The 21,545-nt window shown below is 28.2% G+C and overlaps 1 protein-coding gene across 1 annotated transcript; it reads left to right on the forward strand.

The window, feature by feature from the left end:
* Positions 1–16,149: 16,149 nt before the first annotated feature.
* LOC105764226 (fasciclin-like arabinogalactan protein 9) lies at positions 16,150–17,258 on the forward strand. The gene has a single exon (XM_012582743.2). It carries the CDS (start codon positions 16,335–16,337, stop codon positions 17,067–17,069), a length of 735 nt encoding a protein of 244 aa, XP_012438197.1. The 5' UTR covers positions 16,150–16,334; the 3' UTR covers positions 17,070–17,258.
* Positions 17,259–21,545: the final 4,287 nt, after the last annotated feature.

Genomic DNA, 21,545 nt, shown 5'->3' on the forward strand with positions numbered 1-21,545 from the left:
CTATGTATTTTGGAATTAAAAATATATTAAATGTAAAAATATACTTTTTTAATAAAAGTTATTTTAAAAATAAAATGTGAAATTAATACCAATATAAAATTTTAACACGAATATTTTATGGCATAATTAATAATTCAATTTTAATATAAATATTCAATATGACTAAACAATTCAATAATATAAATAATATAAAATGTGAAATTTAATTTAATAATATAAATAGTAGATATAAATAAAATTATTACTACTTATGTTTAGTGATTTTTTTTGGATAATTTTGATTTTTATTTGAGAGTAAAGGTGAGAAGTAAAAGTTTAGGGGAAAATAAAAGTTTTGGGAATAAAAGTTTGAGGAAAGTAAATAGGGAGTAAAATTTTGGAGGAAAATATTAAAAAAATGGAGGGGAGGGTTTGGGGTAGATGGGAGGTGGGAGGAAGGAATAAAAGTTTTAAGGGAAAAGTGGGAGGGAGTAAAAATTTTGAGGGAAAATAAAATGTTTTGAGGGGTTTTGGGAGTAAAATTTTGAGAAAAAGTAAATGGGAAAGTAAAATTTTGGTGGGAAATGGATTTTTAGTAGATTGGGGGGTTGGGAGGGAAGGGGACGGGAGTAAAAGTTTTAATATAAAATGTTATAGTTTGATATTCGAATTATTCGAGTTATTCAAATTCGAAAACTCAACTCGATTCAAACTCTAAAATTGAAAAAAAAATTCGAGTTGATTCGAATAACTCGATTAACTTAAATAACTCGATTCGTTTAACTCGAAATTTAAATTTTTTTATTTTTTCGAGTCGAATCGAGTTTTGCTCACCCTTAGCGTTTAGCAATGCTTAAAAAAACACTTTTGGCTTGAAAAACACTTTTTGAAAGAAAAGTTGCGTTAAACAAACAATTTTTGGCTGAAAAGAGTGGATTTTCAAGAGCACTTTTACTTAAAATTTTTAGTTTTTCTTAAGCCAAAAGCACTTCTGGAAACATTCTTACTTTTTCATCCCTCCATTTTTCTTCTCCCATTTTCCATTCACTTTAAATTGCAAATGTTAACGTAAATTTTTTAATATTTATATTTGGTATATAAATATTACCCCTTTTTGAAACTTTAATCCAAATACATGTAATATTTTAATTTGTTAGGTTTATGTGTTTTTTTTTTATGTTATGTTAATATCTAATATGTGTTATATATTCAAATTACATTTTAAAATAAAATTATTAATTAAAAATTAAAAAAACATTTCTTAAAATAATACAAATGTGCTAATATCTAATTACAAATATTTAATAGTTATATTTAAATATTTAAAATATAGTTTTATATTATAATTAAATTTTATAAATAATTAATATTAATTACTTAAAAATATTTAAAATTTATATTTCATATATTAAAATATTAACAACAAGTTATAATAAATTATTTTTCTATATTCTTATAAAAATATAATAATATTAACTAATTTGAATATTATTTAAATGTTTATTTGTTACTTTATAACACCATGTCTAAAATGTGCATTTTATTTCTTAAAAGTACTTTTGATAGCAATACTAAACACTTAAATCTTAAACCAAATATTTCAAAAGTACTTCTCAAAATTATTTTTCCAAAGCACTTTTTAAAAGCTTTTCAAAATACTTCTAAAATCACTTTTCCAAAGCACTTTTTAAAAACACTTCTTAAAACAATGCTAAACTAGCCCTAAGAAATAAATGTTAAATTTATTCAAAATTGGATAAATATAGTAGGTTAGTTTTAAAAATATTATTATTTCTATATAAAACTATAAAATAGACTAAATTAAACAATTTCTTAAATCCTTAAAGTACCTTTAATCACTCAACCAATGAATGTTGCATTTTCTCCTTCAACTATAATTCCAATCAAGTTTGGTAAAAGAAAAAGCTAGGAGTAGACTAGATTGATTTCAAACTAATTTAGGAATTAAATTAAAAATTAATGTAAAATAAAAATTTAAACACAATTCTTTTATCCCGGTGGAATATTCCACACCAATTTATTTATAAGGAAGTTTGCTCAGCCCACTGCTCATAAAAAGTTAGGATCAATTGAACCGGCATAAAATATGTTTAATAAACAAAAAGAACATTAAAAGTACTTTTATTCTTAAAACAAAAAAAATTGAATCCAAATTTTAAAAAATTTATTTTAAAGATTATATGGCTAAGAAAATTTATTTTTTATTTTATTTTTTCGACCCAATCATCGAGTCCGAGTTATAAGGTGTCACTTTCATTGCTAGAGCAACTACAATCAATTCATAGTTCAATTTATAACATAAAACATCCCGATATAAGTTAAACATGTATATAAAACGTTTCATGTACATTTTCGGGTCTTATACGAGCTTACGAAAGCTCTATTGCTAACCCGAGGTCGATTTAGGACCAAATCGTAAGAATTTCATAACATTGGGTTGACGTTGTGACGTTGAGGGTTCCTCGTTGCGACGTCGAGGGTTCCTCGTTGCAACATACTGAGTAGGTCTCATCGTGACATCGAATACATGTTGTCACAACATGAATCCTATGTTGCTCCTCGTCGTGACGTTGGGGATATGTCGTCGTGATGTGACATACTGTTTCTATCAAAATCAACATGGTACAAGTTTGAGAGACCTGCAATAATACTTTACATTTCAATTATAACCAAAACAAAAATATGCCAAAATGGTGCTTCAAAACAACATCGAGCAACCAAGTTTTAAATTCAACCGTTTTCGGTACAAAATCGACTTAAACCTTAGGTACATGTCATATACTAATCAAAAGAGAACTTTACAAACTTTATTGAATCGAGGATCACTTGCTAGATGTGCTCAAACTATCTAGAATCTACTATACCTGAGCACAGAGAAAACAAATTGTACACTGAGCAATTACGCTCAATGGTAATTTCCATATCAAGTTACAAATAAGCATGATCATATAAGAATTCAATTCAAATATACTACAATTCAAATGAAACAATTTGCGTATTCAATACAAGAATTCTATTCTCCTACAACATTCTATTTGATAGTCAAACTAACATTTATATCATCCATTCTATTAACAAAGATGCAACATATCTAATTGAATTACTTACATATACAATTATGTACCAATATGATGTTTAATCTCATTTCCATTCATATTTTATACAACTTAATCAATTCACATTATCATTTATAGACACATACGCTCCTTCATTTACTATGACCAATATGATACCCTCGTTACCAGAACAGTATTCCATTAGTTTAAGACTATACTTATTTGGAAGCACAATTTTAAAATAATAATTTGCTGCATTTAAAGATTTAATGATGCATGAGTTAAGCTTTGGCGGCTGTTTAATTAATATCAACAAGTCACAAATAACGTTATGTCATCAAAACTTTCGATACACATTCAAGTGTTTAAAACAACGTTCAATACATTTTAAATGGCTTCAAAATGGCAGTATCTAATAGTTGTCCTAGCACCCCCAGCAAACACATGTTAACCTTGAAAAAAAGAAGGCTCACAAATGGTCACAAATTTGGTTGTATCCCTTCAATCACCACGCTCAACCTAAGAACATGAAAGGAAGAAGAATTTGAGTAAGTTCATGTGAACTTAGTGAGTTACTGGGAAGAACGATCTCACCATAATTACTATCAGTCATTAGGAAATGGGACATGTAATTACTATCAGTCAGTAGATCAACTGATGAATACTACCACAATCAAACTCAACCTATTGGCTGATAGAACTGGTTACTAACTCATATATGACAGTAATCGATACATCTATTCCATGAATACGCCACTTATATGGGCTACCATTTATGACTGGCAGGCTTACTATTTATGTTCTCATGCAACGTGCACTACCGCATGCATTCTTTCTTACGTACCCATTTTTTGTGCTAGCTTCTGATCCCGGTTCCTGAAGAACCAATTTTTCTTATATATTCATATCCGTTCATCAGATCTATATAAAAATCAAGCTCTCATGAACTCAAATCTATAAAAAATTATAATAATAATAAGGGCTTGGTTACCTTAACAAATTTTTGGCCGAAGCTTAACTCTCCAAAAAAAAGAGTTTTTATTTGGTTTTTGCTTCATTAGATGGTGGGGAAGATGATACTCATCGTCTTTCTCCACTTACATGATTTATTTAGTGTGATTAACACTAATTAACCAAGTTTAATTAAATTAAACTTATTTTATACCTTAATTAATCTTAATTTAGTAATAATTAAATATTTAATAGTAACCATAATCAAAGTCCACTAAATAATGATTATTATTGGTTTATTAACCATTTTAGCCCTTGGATAATTACTATCTAGGTCCCCAAGTTTTTTCTAATTAAAATCAGAGCAATTAAACGTTTACAAATTTAGTTCTTGAACCTTAATTAACTATTAATTCGCAAAATTATTGGACCAAACTTTAAGATGACAATATATTATACATGTAAATATTACGAACTTGGTTTATGAAAACGAGATCCTGAAATCGTAACTTTCGACACTAATAAATTTCAAGTCATTACAAGTTAATCCTAAAGAAACAAAATAATGATTTTCAAAATTCTTCTCTCCTTAGTTGGCCACACCTTTGAAATAATTAATAGATTGCATTTTATAATTGCTTAGATAATTAACAATTATATTCACTTCTTAATGTAGAAACAAGAATTCAAAATTTATTCATGCATAAAGAATTGCACTACTTGTAGCTACAAAGATTTCATCCAATTTTCCATTACTTGCATTGAATTTTTCCAACATCAACTAAATTGTTGTATGATCCTTATGTATTGCATCAAGACAAGTAGTTATATCATCTAGAATATTATCTTTTACCTATATTTGTTTGATTAGATTTCGGTTATCTTCCTTTAGACAAGAATTCTACTCAACTAGCGCCGCATTAACATCACACACCTACTCTCATTTCTCCAGCATTATCTTGTAAGTCTGCATAAACTCAACACTTGAATCCCATCTAAATCATCATTAGTATTAGAGTTAGTTGTGACAGGGATATTAACTTTAGTAAAGAAAGCCACATAGTTACTCACGTATTTTTCATTTGAATCTGAGCTACTTCAAGAATCCTCTTCACTCCATGTTACACACAAAGACAACTTGTATGTGGCCAAAACGATGACATTCATAACATTGAATGCCATACTTTTTCTTTTTGGTAGACTCATCATTGATCACAACACATTTTTGTCTATTTTTGGAGAAGTTCTTAATAGCCTTAAACTTGTTATTCCTCATGGGTTGCTTCTTTAAAGCTTTAATAAAATTCTAAGCTAGCAATACTACCTACTTTCACAGTTATTCGATAATAGTGGTACCTTCAGTTGAAATAGCTTCTGTCACTTGTAAGGTAATGCTCTTCTCTCCTTTAGATATGTTTCTTCTTAACTTGTCTAAATTGATCTTAAAAGCCCGTAAAGATCCAATAATTTCATTGATTCTCGTATTAATGTCTTTTACCTATTCAATGGTAGTGACTTCAATAGTAAATCTCTCTGGCAAAGATCTAAGCACCTTCTTCACAAGTTTAAAATTGGAGTACTCGTTTCCAAAGGGGAAAACTTGATCAAATGGGTCACACAATTTTGCATATAATTCACCAATATTTTTCTTTTATTGCATCCTGAGAGTTTCAAACTTGGTGGTTAACATTTGCATATTAGATTCCTTTACAATATTTGTATCTTTATGTGAAGTCTCAAAAATATCTAAAGCCTACTTAGTAGTAGTGCACTTGGATATCCTTTTGACTTCCTATCCATCCACACCACTAAAAATTGCGTCCAATTCCTTTGAATTGGAATCAGCTAGTTTCTCCTCCTTCATGGTCCAAGTAAGCTCGAACTTTTTTGTTTCCACTTAGATGTCTCAGTTGTAGGGAACTCCCATCTAGTAAAAAAAACAAACCAAGCTTTTCATCCATTGACTTGATGAATGCATTCATCCTAGCCTTCTAGTAGGCGTACTTAGAACCATCCATCATTGGAGGATGAGACACAAGTGTTTCTTCCATTTCAGGAAAGTATTGACACCAGGAATACCACTTGATAAGTTAAGTGGGAGGCTCTTATACCAATTTAAAGAGGACAAGCTAATATTTGCTAAAACACAAGAGTAATGATAAGAGTAGTTACAACTACAAGTGGAACTGTGAAAAGAAAAGAATAAACACATAGCAATTCTTTACACAATCGATTTCCCTACATTGGCAAGGCCTTGACAGGGAGACAATCCACTATCTTTAACCTTGTAAAAACAGTGGTTTAAGTCCTATCATACACTAGTATAGGAATCTTACTTTTTGTACCTAAGATCTAGATCACTTTACTCTAAGCTTTCTCCTTGAATGCTTAGATTGTAAAACCAAGTGACTCACTTTTTTTTTACTTAGAAAATTCATTCACAATGATAAATTCCTAAAGAATAGATCAAGTGCTAAACTCTTTGTACAAAACTTGATTAAGTCTCATGAATATATGCTTTTTCGACTTGTTAACATACTAAATCAAATACAATCTGAATCCCCATCAAAGTAGTAATAAAATCAGCATTGAGAATATCCTAATAAAGTGCAGGATAAGTTAAAGACCTCCAAGATAAGTTTCCAGGTTATCCAACCTAATCTTTTCAAATCGGGGAATTCGATTGCTTGATCTAATTCGATCCAATCTTAAAGATATGTTTCTTTATATGGATCGATCTTCAAATATGAGCCAACATACATCCAAAACAACATCATAGATTACGACCCAATTGTTTTGTTACAAAAGATTGTAAATACTAAATAAGGCAAGTTACGTGACTTGCACAATGCCGCATTGCTCACAAAACTACCTCAAACCTCAACAGTAGTTGATAACATAATTAAAGTCAATAAAAAAGCCTAATTGAAGGAAATTAAGTTATTTACTTTATTAGCTATAAAATCTTATTCATTCATTTAGTTACTTGATGGGCATATACAATTAAAAGTTAATCATATATAAAAATTAGTTCTCCCTCTACCTATTGGCTATTAGGGTTGCACATATATACAAACACTAAAGAAAACAAATAGAAAATACTAGTTTGATCCCCGTGCAATGCACGAGTCTCTGTACTTAATAATTAAAACATATTATTTTACTTCATATTGTTTTTTAATTAAAAGATTTACAAATAATGTAAATAAAGAAATTTAAAATAAAATATTCAAAAATAATAAGTGAAAATGATATATTCAAAAATACTATGTCAAATTAAATAATTGTAAGAAATAAGTACTTTATTTTAATAAAAATGAGAATCCTTTTATTAAATATTCATAAATTGATTTTTAAATAGAATTTTTATATTTATATAATGATTAAGATTTGAGCCCAACAATTTTATTAATATTATAACAAATGAGGTGATCATTCACTTGCCGCAATTATATAGTGCCACATAGGATTATTTCCTAATTTGGTTGTATAGGTTATGTATAATATATAGGGTTATTATTTGATATATTGGCGGTGGTGTTTTTAACTCGGCAAGGAAATTTAAGAAACGGTCAATTGTCTTTAATTGATATTAAAAACACTAAATAAATAATACACATGATGGTTTTTAAACTGTTTGTGGAATTAAAAATTTCACCACTAATATATCAAATAATAATATTTGTTTATTATTTATACAATGATAAATGGTTGAGATGTTGATTTTCTTTTTTTACATTAACTTGTTTCATGCAAATTTTTTATTTAGCCTACAAGTCGAATATACTGCTTGCAAGTTAGGGACAAAATACATCCATTTATATGATTTTTATTTTACAAATTAATCTGGCATATTTGGATCTTGAAACATGTAGACACTTGCGTTGAATGGGCCGCTCGCTTCTAAGAGGATGGACCTAGATTTCTTCTCTACTATTTGTTTTCTTGCATTTTATTATTTTTATTTAAAAAATTAATAAATTAGTTCATATGCATTAGATTAAATATCAAACTGGTTATTCTATTAAAAATTATACTCATGTCTTCTGTTAAAAGCCGGTCCCTATACATTAGAATGAGATAATGTGGCACACCACGTGTAACTATCTAATTATTCTATCAGCCACATCGGTTTTTAACAATAAAAATTGATAGAAATTTTTAATAGAAAAAGTCAGTTTACTCTTTGATCTAATGTATAAATATTAAATTACCCATTTTTAAATAAATGAAACAAAATGTAATCTAACTCTTAACATAAAAGCCTCCATGATAATTTTAACATAAATTAAATTTATTACAAGAAATATAAAGGCTACACACCATCTATTCCCCACCTCTAATGTTTTCTAGGTTTTAAAGTGTTAAACTTGTCCCTGTATCATATATTAGATTATATTTTAATTCTTCGGAAAAATAAATAAATTGGTCATTATACATTAGACGAAGGAGTAAAATAGTATTTTTGTTAAAATTGTGCCGTTAATATAAGATAAAATAATAAATTTAGCCTTCAATCTTTACATTTCTTTTTCAATTTGACTCCTACTATTTTATTTGGACCCTAAAAATTTCATCGTTGATATAAAACTATTTTATCTTATCGTCACATTATCAAATAATTTAAAATTATTAAAAAAACTCTTCAAACTGAAAAATGTAAAAGAAATAAAAATTATAATTTTTTCCCAAAATTTCAATAAAAGATATCCATTTTCAACAATTTAGGTTACCATATTTGTTGCGGTCATTTTGCACATTAAGAAATACCATTTTCAACAATTCCATGGCAGCTTTGTAGTGTGATTCACGTACCATGACATGTTTACATTAAGAATAAGTGAATAAATAAACATTAAAGTTCTTTTAGTATTAGTATTAATAAAAAAAATTAGATAGTGTTTTAGAAATCTTTGGATTTTGTGTAATTGTGTAACACCCCTTACCCGAGTCCATAGCCAGAGTCGAGCATGAGGCGTTACTTAACTTAACTTAAAGGTTCGGAGCATAAAAATTTACTTATAAAAGTTTTTTCACTGTTCTTAATAAAGCTGTCCACCTGCGCAACAATCACTAAATTAATTATAACTCAAGCTACAAAACTCGAAATTTAGATCCGTAAATTTTCCCTGAAACTAGACTCTTTTCACCATAAATTTTTCAGAATTTTTGGTTCAGCCAATTAGTACAGTTTATTAGTTAAAGTCTCCCCTGTTTCACTGGTCGACTATCCTGACCTCTCATCACTAAAATTCAATTATCTCATTGTACAGACTTCATATGGTGTTTCTACTTATTTCTACTTAAAATAGACTCATTAAGGAATCTATACATATAAATTATAACTCTTAATCCCTTTTGTACAATTTTTAATGAATTTATAAAGTCAAAACAGAGGACTTCAAAATCATTCTGACCCTGTCTCACTATAATTAAGATATCTAAGAGTATATAACTCTTTTGCTTACTCTATTTCTTTCATGTGAAAGTAGACTCATTTAACTTTAATTTCATATCTCACTCAGCTTCTAATTCAATTTCCACCATTTTTGATGATTTTTCAAAGTTACATAAATGCTGCTGTCCAAGAACTGCTCCATTGCAATTTTTAAAAAAAAAATTCAATATAACCCCTTTATAATTATCTAACCTTCCCTGCAAATTTCAAATCACAACCAATTCCAGTATTTCAACTACTTCATTTAAATACTAATGAAGTTCAACCAATCAACCATTTCAAACTAAAAACATGTATATATTTCGATATTTAACACAACCATAACATTCAAATTTACTTTGCATACTTAGTCATTCATTCTATTACTTTTTATCTCAATTCCCTATACATGCCATATAAATCCAAAGTTATTTAACAAAATCTACCGGAGTAAATCTGGATAGTGTGATTTCTGATGTAGATCCGATCCTCCGAATGTATAAATACGTCAATCTACAAGAAACAATAAACACACACAAGTAAGCTTATAGAAAGCTTAGTAAGTTCATAGGCACAAAACATGAATCTTACCAAACATTTATACACTTATACATTATACACCATTACTAAGTTTACCTGTCAACCACAATCTTTGGTGAGTTCCTTGGTATAAACTCACTACTACTTATTCTTTTACCATAATTTCTTTGGGCTCATTTGTCACTTACCATCCTTGATCAAAATTAAGGAACGGTTACGGAAAATTGAGTACTTCACTTTCACTTTGCCATACGATCTCTTATCACTTGTCCCTGATCAGATAAGTGTAGCTAGGCTACCACTTATCACTTTGTCACTTGATCAGATAAGTGTAGCTAAAGCTATCACTTATCACTTTATCACTTGATCAGATAAGTGTAGCTAAAGCTACCACTTATCACTTTGTCAGTTGATCAGATAAGTGTAGCTAAAGCTACCACTTATCACTTTGTCACTAGATCAGAAGTACTCAAATCCGGCGTTCCGCTCAATTTGATCATTTGTTCAGTTTTCGCATTTTTATTTTATTTTCATTTCATCAATAAATATATATATTTCATCATACATTATATAATTCATGAAATTAACATTTAATCATAAAATTTCAGCCATATGAACTTACTTGGATCGATTTGTAGAATTTGTAAAAGTTCAGGGACTAATCGGCTACTTTTTATTTTCCTTGACTTGTTTCGGGTTCTCGATCTAAAATACAAATTTATTCATTCATCAGCATTTAATTCAATTCTAATCCATTTCACAATTTATGCCCTTTAATTTTCGAAATTACACTTTTACCCCAAACTTTACAGTTTTTACAATTTGGTCCCTACTCAATTAACCCCTCAATTGATCTAATTTTTCTCAATTAACACCTTTTAAAACTATTTTAGACTACTTAAAAGCCTTTCATATTCAAAATAACAACACCAAACCTTAATTCCCAACTTTTTCACAACTAAGTCCCTAAAATCAATTTCTATCAAAATTACTTAATAAAGTCATCATATAACAAATTTAAAGCTTTAATTCCATGTTTATTCATCATAAAATACATCACTCATCAATGGTAACTTTCAAAATCAGCCAGGAGATCAAAAACTAATGAAATAATTAGTTGGACCTATTTGTAAAAGTATCAAAATCACAAAAATTAGAAGAAATAATCAAGAATTAAACTTACATGATTCAAATATATGAAAAACCAGCTTGTTTCAGACCTCCTATGGAGTTTTTGCTGATAAATTGTGAAGAGATCTCTAGATTTTTCACTTTTGTCTTTGTTTTATATGTTTAATTTGTTAAGTTTCCAATTTTGCCCCTGTTTCTCCTTACATTCTGCTGATTTTTCTTACCCAACCGTCCAGCCCATATAATTTGGGCCTAATTGCCTTTTAAATCCCTCCTCATTAGTCACTTAAGCTATTTAATCACAATTTAACAAATTTTACACTATTTTCAATTTAGTCCTTTTTAGTTAATTAACTATCCAAACGTTAAAATTTTCTAACGAAACTTTAATACCAACTCAATGACACTCTATAAGTATTTCTAAAAATATTTATGGCTCAGTTTAAAATCTTCAAGGTCTCGATACCTCGTTTTTTTTAATTATTTTAATATTTATTCCTAGTACACTATTCACTATTTCAAAAATTTTTCTAACTTCACATTTAACTTATACTTACTAAATTTATAATATTTTCTACTCGTTTGTCAAATTTAGTGATCTCGAATCTCCATTCCGACACCACTTTGAAAATTCAAGCTATTACAAATTGTTTGTAATTATATATAGGTGGTATGTTTAAATAATCATTGTAATTAGTGAGTTCCATCGAATTGAGTGTAATTGGAGTAGAGGTATCCTTAAGCCGGGTTGGGTTGGACCCAAGCTCGGTTCCAATAATTTCAAACTCAAGCCCGTTTTTGGACCGCCCGCCCAAAAAATCAATTTTACTATTCAAAAAAATATTATTAAAAATAATAATTTAATTGATATTTTATATACTTTTATAATTAAATTTAAATTTAAAAAATATTTTATTATTATTAAATTGAATTTGTGTTGAGTTGAGGTGCAAAAATCCTTGTCCAAGCTCGATTCTAGTCGGGTCAAGCCACATAGACTACCTGATCCTTGGACAAGTCTAAATTGGAGCACCCTAATTACACTTTCCAGTTTTTAGAGTGAGGGTAAGAATTGAAGTAATTACGTTGGTGTTACACTCAAATCCAATTTTAAAAATTATTTTGATACAAGTTATAAAAGAAGAAATTATTCGGTATATTGTTAGTGGAGTTTTTAAACTCTACAAATAGGATACAGAGTTTGACAAATGTCTTATAAGGGTATAGTAAAATATAAAAAAAAAACACATGTCAAAATTTTAAGGCTGTTTGTGAAAATACAAAAAGTACAGTGCCACCCAATAGTTACTCTTATAAAAAATATATTATATCTATGAACATGTATAAGTGTTTGGGATGGTTATGACAAAAGAATTCTTGTATTATAAATCCTAAAAGCTTATATTATAAAAGTAACTTGTGTATTTTATAAAATTATAATATATATTATTTAAATCTTAAAAATTCTAAAATTATGATAAAAATTATTATAAAAACTAATTTATATGTTATAAAAATGTTGTTATAGCATTTTATTTATAATAAGTTACGGCAAAAAATATGGATATAATTTATTTATGTCCTATATTATAAAAATAATACACTTATTTATAAGAAAAAAATGTTATAATTTCTTATCATAATTTATTGGCTTAATTGAACAAGAGGTAAGTAAACTATTGGGTTTGTTTGAGTTAGGCACCTAAATTATATTTTGATCGATCTGGGTACCTAAATTTTGATTTCATTGCTGAAGTTGATCTCTATCATTAGTGTCGTAGAAAAAAACATGTCAACCAATCAAATTTTGCCACACATCATCTTATTAAAATATAATTAAATAAAAATTAAAGTTATGGAAGAAATAGTTTAGATACCTAACTTCAACAAACTCAATAGTTTAGGTACCTCCTGTTTAATTAAGCCTAACTTATTTATAAAAATAAATTTTTAAAGTTATGGAAAAAATTTATTATGAAAAGTTTGTACATTAAATGTATAAAATATTTTTTATATAAAAGCTATATATAGTAAATTTTATATTGATATTTTTACTTAATTTAAGTATTATAAAAGGATATAACTTAGTATAAATTCTCTCTAAATTATTTTATATAAGTTTTATAATTAAACTACATATTGTTTGAGTTGTGAACCCCAATATAGTAAGCTCGATGCTAATTATGTAAATAAAAAGGGTTTTCTTACATCATATCGTAAGGTATGATACCATTTGAGAGAATGGTGTCAAACACAAGCACACTATAGATAACTTGCGAACTCTTTAATTTGGAACATTCAAGGCTTCAGAATATAGTTGAGAAGGCATTTGTTGTTCTAAAAAAAATATCTCTCATATTAACAACATCAACTTAGTAGAGTATAAAAAGACAATGTTGGATCGTACTAACATGTTGCATATTTCATAACTTCAATCAAAGGTGAAATTGAGATGATCCATACTTCGAAGAGTATATGGAAGAAGGAGATATTGATAATCTTAATGGTGCAAATTCAAATTCAGATAATGATGAACTCGATTAAAGACCAATAGATGATGATAAGGAGCATATGTTAAATATCAAATAGGGACTAACCCAACAAATATGCACTAGAATAATTAGATAAAATAGTATATGATATATTTTTTGGTTATTTTGATTAGTAGTATTATCAACTACTTTTTAAATTAACATAACACATGCATGATTTGATTTTAATTTTCATTACTTGTTTAGAAATTATATTTATTGCACTAATAATTTGTTATAGTAATTAATATTTTTAAAAATATAAATTATTAATGTGTAATTACAATTTTACTATCAAACATGATATAAGGAATTACGATGTAATTACAATCTATCAATCAAACATGTCTAGGGAAATACAATTCTTTGTAATTAAAAGAGAGTATAATTACTACCTAATTATTACATTTTCATTTAATTATATTGTATTGTTCAAATAGACCTTAATGTATTCCCCTTTTATTTGCTATTTCTTTAATGACACATTCAATAGGTGAATCTATATATATACTTTAATAGAGGGGTTCATGGGTCAGACTGGGTCGACTCCAAGATGGACCTATAAAAGGTATCTAGATTAAAATTTCAAGTTTGGGCCCTACTTGACCCTAAAATTAGCGTATTTTTTGCTCAAGTTTAACCCAATTTAAGTAAGGTAAATTCGGACCTGACCCGGCTTGTCTATATTTAATTTTTTAGATTATTTTTATTTAAAAATATAATACAATAAATACACTAAAATGCTAAAATAAAAGTTTTCTAACACATTAAAAAGTATTTATATTAAAAAAGACTACCATAAATATAATATATGCTTTATTATATTAAAAGCGCAAATAAATATAATAAATAATTTATTGTATTAAATATAAATTTTAAAATTTTATATTTTGGATTGGGTTACTTTTTTTTAGGTTTTGGATAATGAGTTTAATTGTTATTGAGTTAGTGGTTTAATATAAATAAATATAAATATAAACATATATAATCATTTTTTATAACATAATATATTCGGGTCGAACTGAGCTCGTGTCTAAAATATTACCCGAGGCCTGGCCCATATAGAAAACGGATAATAAATTTTACCCAATCCCATTTTTTGGGTTTTATATTTTTGTCTAAACTTCTCATATTTCAAGTGGATCTTTAGACCTAAATGAGTGTAATGGTGTATGTATAGGTTTTATAGAGCAAAACTAAAAATATAAGTGTTTTTAGGCTGATGATATTCAAGCGTTTGAAGGAAGAAGAGACCCAAACACTTGTTTGCGACTTCTCTTGAAATTGTATAATCAATGATAGTTTTAACAAGAGTACCTATTAATTATATAAATCAATACAATAGCATGAGATTGGTGGTTGAGGGTAAAAGTATAAAGAACATTAAATATAATTAATAATTTGTCATTTAAAATTATACAACTTTCTTTTTGCTTTCCTTTATTTTCTTGTGAGTAGTTAAGAAAATTTTATGTTTGCCATACCTTAATTTTCTTATCAGTTGTTTTTTCTATCATTTAACATTTTTCTTTAAATTTTAAAATGTGTTTAAAAATATTTTCTTTTCGAAATTCTATTTTTTTAATTTGGAATTCTGTGTTTTATTTATTTATTTTAGAACATATTTTTATAATTAAAAAAATATGTCTGAAAATATAAAACAAAATAGTGTTACATAAGCAAGGTAAGATTGATGATCAATTTACTTCAAATAAAAGAATAAGGGCCAATATGAATAAAAGTGTAAAAGTTAATGGATATAATTCTTTTACATGCAAAGTAATTTACCCATTTTTGGATGAAAAGACTAAAATATAATTGAAGATAGTTGTAGACTGCAATGATAGTAAATGAACATCCTTTCTTTGGACATATGAGCATGGAATATTGTGTACCTGTATTTAAGGAATATCCTAATCCCACGAGCCATGTTCTGGTGCCCAGACAGGCTGCCAGATGCTTCTTCCAAAAACCATTCAAATCAGACATCGACTACCAAACTGTCAGGCAAGCCCGACATCTATTGAAATTCAACCTCATTTCATATTGATCGTCTCATTCCTAAACATTAGCTCTTCTCTGGGTTTGGTTTGGTCTATTGCTTTAAATCAATTATCCCAAAATGACTCCTAGAATCTAGGTGCTAAAATAAGTAGTCGATTCATATGAAATGAAAACGCTGTTGCTCGCATCCTAGCGCTACTAAATGACCAAGTATTGCTTTGGACGAATGCAGCATGTGATTTGCCCTGCCAACACAATATTCTTCCATTTCCAGTGGTGGCCAACCGGATTGATTAGCTTAAGTGTCAATTGGTCCACTTCTGATTTCCTACCCATTTAATATTTGTTGCCAATGTTAAAGAGTAAGGGATGAGGTTAGCCATTAACCACCATCCGCTCTTTAAATAATACCTAAAATAGGCAACCACCCACCCTGCTTCATCCATCAAAATTTCACAAAGTAAATAAAAAACAAACCTAAATGAAGGATTTCTTTTTTCGTTAAAACTCGTTTCATAATCCCATTATTGCTATGTTGTTGTATCAAAGAGGATCGTCTTGCTCAAGACTCTAGAGTGTAGCCAGCTCATTCCAGCAAACTCCCACTCCCTACATCTTATCCCTTAAAATCCCCCCCACTGGCTCTCTCCTTCACATATTCCTTTCCAACACAAACCAAAAGACATGGCTTCATCATCTCCTCTTTCTCCCATTCTCCTCTCTCTGTTTCTAGTATTCATTTGTGGGGTGTCAGCTCAAACGGCTCCCGCCCCTGCCCCCTCTGGCCCCTTGAATTTCACTGGAATCCTTGACAAAAATGGCCAATACACCTACTTCCTTCAGCTTTTGGCACAGACTCAAGTTGGGAGCCAAGTACAAACTCAACTCAAAACCACCACTGAAGGCTTTACCGTCTTTGCTCCCACAGATAATGCCTTCAACAACCTCAAACCTGGTACCGTCAATAACCTGGACCCACAACAGAAAGTACAACTAGTTCTATACCACGTTATTCCCAAATACTACTCCTTGAACGATCTCCAATTTGTTAGCAACCCCGTTAGAACCCAAGCTGGTCAGGATTTCGGCCTCAACGTCACTGGCCTGAACAACCAGGTTAACGTCTCAAGCGGGGTTGTCGAGACTCAGATTAACAACGCATTATATCAAAAGAAACCTCTGGCAATTTATCAAGCGGACAAGGTGTTGTTGCCTGAAGAGTTTTTTGAAGCTAAATCCCCAGCGGCTGCACCTTCACCGGCGACAAAGAAATCATCAACAGGGTCTAAATCGAACTCAAGAGCATCAGCAACCGCAGATGAGCCAGCTTCTGCTGATAATTCAGGCTCAACCGGAAGGAATATGGGGTTGGGATTCGTTGTTGGGCTTGCATTGGCTTGCATGGGATTTCTCTCATGAGCGGATATATATGAAGTTGGTCTGCATTTTTTACTATAAATTTTCGTTTTTCAAATGGATCGATAAGGGTCTGATTGGTCGTTGAACATATTCTTGTTATCCACATTATTTGTATTTCCAGAATTTTTTGTTGATTTTGCTTCTGCGCGCTGCTTGATGTTAATAATAATATATGTGAGTTTCTGAAAATGCTTTAGTCTCCCCATCTCTCTTTTCCTACCAAATAGATCCCAGTTTAATGTTGAGCATAAATTCAAGGGATTAATCCTATAAAAATGTAGGGAAGGATGTAGTTATATATATATAAAGAAATGAAGTGTAATAGGATGATGAACGTGATTGGCACCTCATTTTGCAATATATTTTTCATCTACTTGATGACCATAAACCAGACTGATGGACTCAAATCTCGCTCCATCAGCTCTATAGTTTCAAAACTTTTAATACCTCTTACTTCAAAAATTTCTCAAACCCAATCATCTTTAATTAAATTAAATTTAAAAACTAATTGTAAAGAAATTTTAATTTTTTATTCCCTTCATCTTCTTTTTGACTCAAATTAGCTCTATTTCATCTCCTCCATTTTTCTTTCTTTACCACTTCCATATCAATGGTTATAAAAAAGTTAGGGTTTTTGGATGGTGAATTTGGGTTCAATGGGGAAAGGAAAAGGTGGGTTCTTTTGAGTATCAAAAGAAATAGTGAAAACAAAGATTATGTTTTTTATCATCAAGAAATGGAGAAAATTGGAGGGGAAAGACATGAAAATGGTAAAACCGTAGAAGGGTAAATTTAAGGTGAAGATTGGTTTTTTCTTCACCAAACTTATAAAAGCAATTAATTAGAATTTGGGGAAAGAATTATTCCAATGCTCTAATAATTCATAGGTTTTGTTTGCTTTGTCGCTTATATCATTTTGTTTGCATCCTTAGCTGAGAATGCATATGGATCATGATAATGTACGATGACTTAGAGAAAGAGATGAGTTGGTTGTTAAAACAAGTGTTGTTTGGCTAATCAATTTGAAAATTGGGAAAATTATGAAAATCAATGAAAAGTTTGTTTGGTTGTTGAGAAAATTTGGATTTTGTTGGAGAAGATGGATTTAATTTAATTTTATTCAATATTGAAATTAATTTTTTATTTATTTGCTAACATAATTTTATTGAAGAAGGGTAACAGTTAGACTAAAAATAATATTGAAATCATATCCTCCAATTAAACAAAGTTTATAACCAGGTTAATATTTTAACTTTTTAATCATAAATACGATAATTAATTTAATGAATTTTATAAAAATATAATTAAAACAATTTCACTATATTCAATTAATATAAAATTTTAAATTAAATTCAAAATCTAATCTTAGAATATTTTATAATAAAATTTAAATATATCAATCAACATGAATATATAATATTTTATCACTAAATTATTTAAAATATGATTTTATAATAAAATTTTTATTAAATAATTTTACAAACACATAATAGATAATTTAGTTGTATTAAAATCATAATTTTTAATATCAATATATATTTTCAATTAGGTATTAAAAGAGGATTATGTATATAAAATATATAACTTTTTATTAATTAACAATTGTATAAATTTACTTTTATAATTTTATAAATTGCTTTTATGTTGTATATCTTCAATATTGTATTATAAACAGTTTATTTCTATACATTTACCACAATATGGAAATGTTACCATATATTATTATTAGGCTTATAGAAAAATAGGTATCCTGCAACTTTTTATTATTTAGGTATCTAAACTTTTATTCCGCTACAATTTTAGGTATCGACTATTAATTCTAGTTAAATTTTATTTAATTAAAAGTGACTCGTGTCATAATTTGATTGATTTAGAGGTTTTTTAAACTGGAGTTAACGTTTTAAATAATTTTATTTAATTATAAATAAAACATGTCATAATTTAATTGGTTCGAGTTTTCTTTAACCGAGGTTAGTGGTTGATACCTAAAGTGATAACGAAATAAAACTTTAGATACCTAAATGAGAAAAATTACATGGTTTGAGTACCTATTTTCATATAAGTCTATTATTTATTACTAAGTTATACATCATATTCTATTAATTTATAATTATTTATTTTAAAATACTAAATTTATTAAAATGTTTTCAATCATTTACTAAATATCTAAAATTTTACTAATTATTTTATCTGTATAATCTATATATACATAAAAGTATAAGTTTGGAAAAACTTTTGACCTAACAATAATACCATTTAGTTTCGATCATATTACTAAATTCACTTTAAAAATAATTTAGAATTATTAGTTAGAAAAATTTATGAAAATAGAGTTATTACTTTAATACAACTCTAACCATGAAATATATGAAAATTGTAATAATTATAATTATAATTTTATTTATAATTATTAGTTAAAATTTTGAGGTAAAAAAGTTGTGTTAATTTTTTTTAAATGTGCTAATTTTATTGATGTAAAATAGAGTTGTTATTTGAATAGAGCTGTAAGCACCTTAATTATCACTTAATTAATATTAGAGTTATATATCAATTTAAAATTAAGTTTAGCTTTATGAATAATGCCCAGTAGTTAGGTATATTGAATTAAGTAGCATTTAATAAAGACCACCGGTAAAAAATGGAGATTGTTAACATTAATAAGTTAGGATTATATAATAGTAATAATAATGGAGCATCATAAAATGGTTATTTAAAGAGGCACGAAAAGTGATCAAATATTATTTTAATTGATGATAAGATAATATAATATTATGATTTTTAAATTTTTCTAGAAGTTGTTTATACTGTGTGAAGCACTCTTAAAACCATTTTTATCTATCCATTATTTGTTTGGTGTAGGTGAAATATTTTGTGAGCTTGTTTTCATAAACGTGTTTATTAATTTAGTATAAATATTTTTACATTTATCATGAACTATTATTATAACTGTTGCATGTTACTTTATCTATTTTTTCTTATTTTCAAATTAATATTATTTTTATGATGGGTAATAATAATTAAAATACATTATTTAAAAACTAATTAAAAATTAAACACGTAAAATCACGTACAAAATGCACTTGACATTAGAAAGTAATATATATATATATATATATATATACTTCTGAAATAACTTTAATAATAGTTTTGCATAAAATCATAATAATATATTAATTTCTCAATTTTATCTCTTATAGCACTTAATTAATAGTGGTTAATGTAATAATTAAAAATAATAATATTTTAGATAAATCATAATATCATAATAACAAAATCTTATAATATTATAATTAAACAATAATGAATACGAAAACTCTTATATCATAAATAAAATATTGTAATACTACAATTAAACAGATTTATTAGTGATAAATTAAATTTCTTAGTTTAGATTAATAATTATTATTTTATGATTTTTTTTCTTTTATTATAACTTGAGATTGATGATGCTTTGTACCATTACTGTGTTGGTTTTATTCAGCCTGCGGACTCATAGCTCCGTTTACATGGATAGAACTAACAAGTGGACCGCAATCATCACACTCACTGAAAATTTCAACCCAAGTTGACAGCATGGCTAAAGCTGCAGCTACTTGCAAAATTCACTTTAGATGGCCTAAATTTGCAGTAATATTATAACTTGAAATAATGAAGAAGAGCATGTGCGATGAAGAAATTTTAAATGTATGAAATGCAGAAAGAGATGGAAGCATGTTGTGTTGGATTGAATTACTGAAAGTTGAGGCTTGGAGGGTGCTGAGTAGATTTGGGTGCCAAATGAGGTGCCAATCACGTTCAGCTTCTTATCATTTTAGTATTTTCAAAAAGTTTTTCTACTACCACGTTGATGTGAGAACAAAAACTCTATATCACTCAGCCATTGAATTTGTAAGATGGAAACTAAATGAGTTTGATATAAGAATCAAACTGTACATTACAAGGCTATATATTTATGAAATTTCATATTATTATTGGGAATCAGCAATACATTGCATACCTCAACCATCAACAGTCCCACTATACTGTGCTACCAAATATTTAAAATTAAAATAAAAATCACAAATATTACAAAAATCAAAACAAATTTTCCCCACATTTGGCACCAATCCATCAGCAGAGACCACACTGCAGCAACACCAAACCCTCCCTCAATTCTGGGTTAAGTTTGGTTAAAGCTTATTGCCACCCATTCGTGAAGCTAATATCGTGCTACGCTGTCCAACTTCAACATTCTCTTGCCAGAAAACTAGCAAGTCTGAAAACTTTTTCTTAAACTGAAATTTCTATAGATAAACATTTATAGGTTGAAACCTCTTAATATTTCAGTTAAATCACTTATTTTGTTGAGACGTAGAACACTAAACTTTTGCTCACATACACTATTTACTATTTAGCTTTTACATTATTATGGTGACAACCTTAACAAACGAAACGGTTCAGGTTTAGGACTGGTATTGTTGTTGAAAATATGTTGGA

The sequence above is a fragment of the Gossypium raimondii genome, chromosome 12 (genome assembly GCF_025698545.1).
Source record: "Gossypium raimondii isolate GPD5lz chromosome 12, ASM2569854v1, whole genome shotgun sequence".
NCBI classification, from domain to species: Eukaryota; Viridiplantae; Streptophyta; class Magnoliopsida; order Malvales; family Malvaceae; genus Gossypium; species Gossypium raimondii.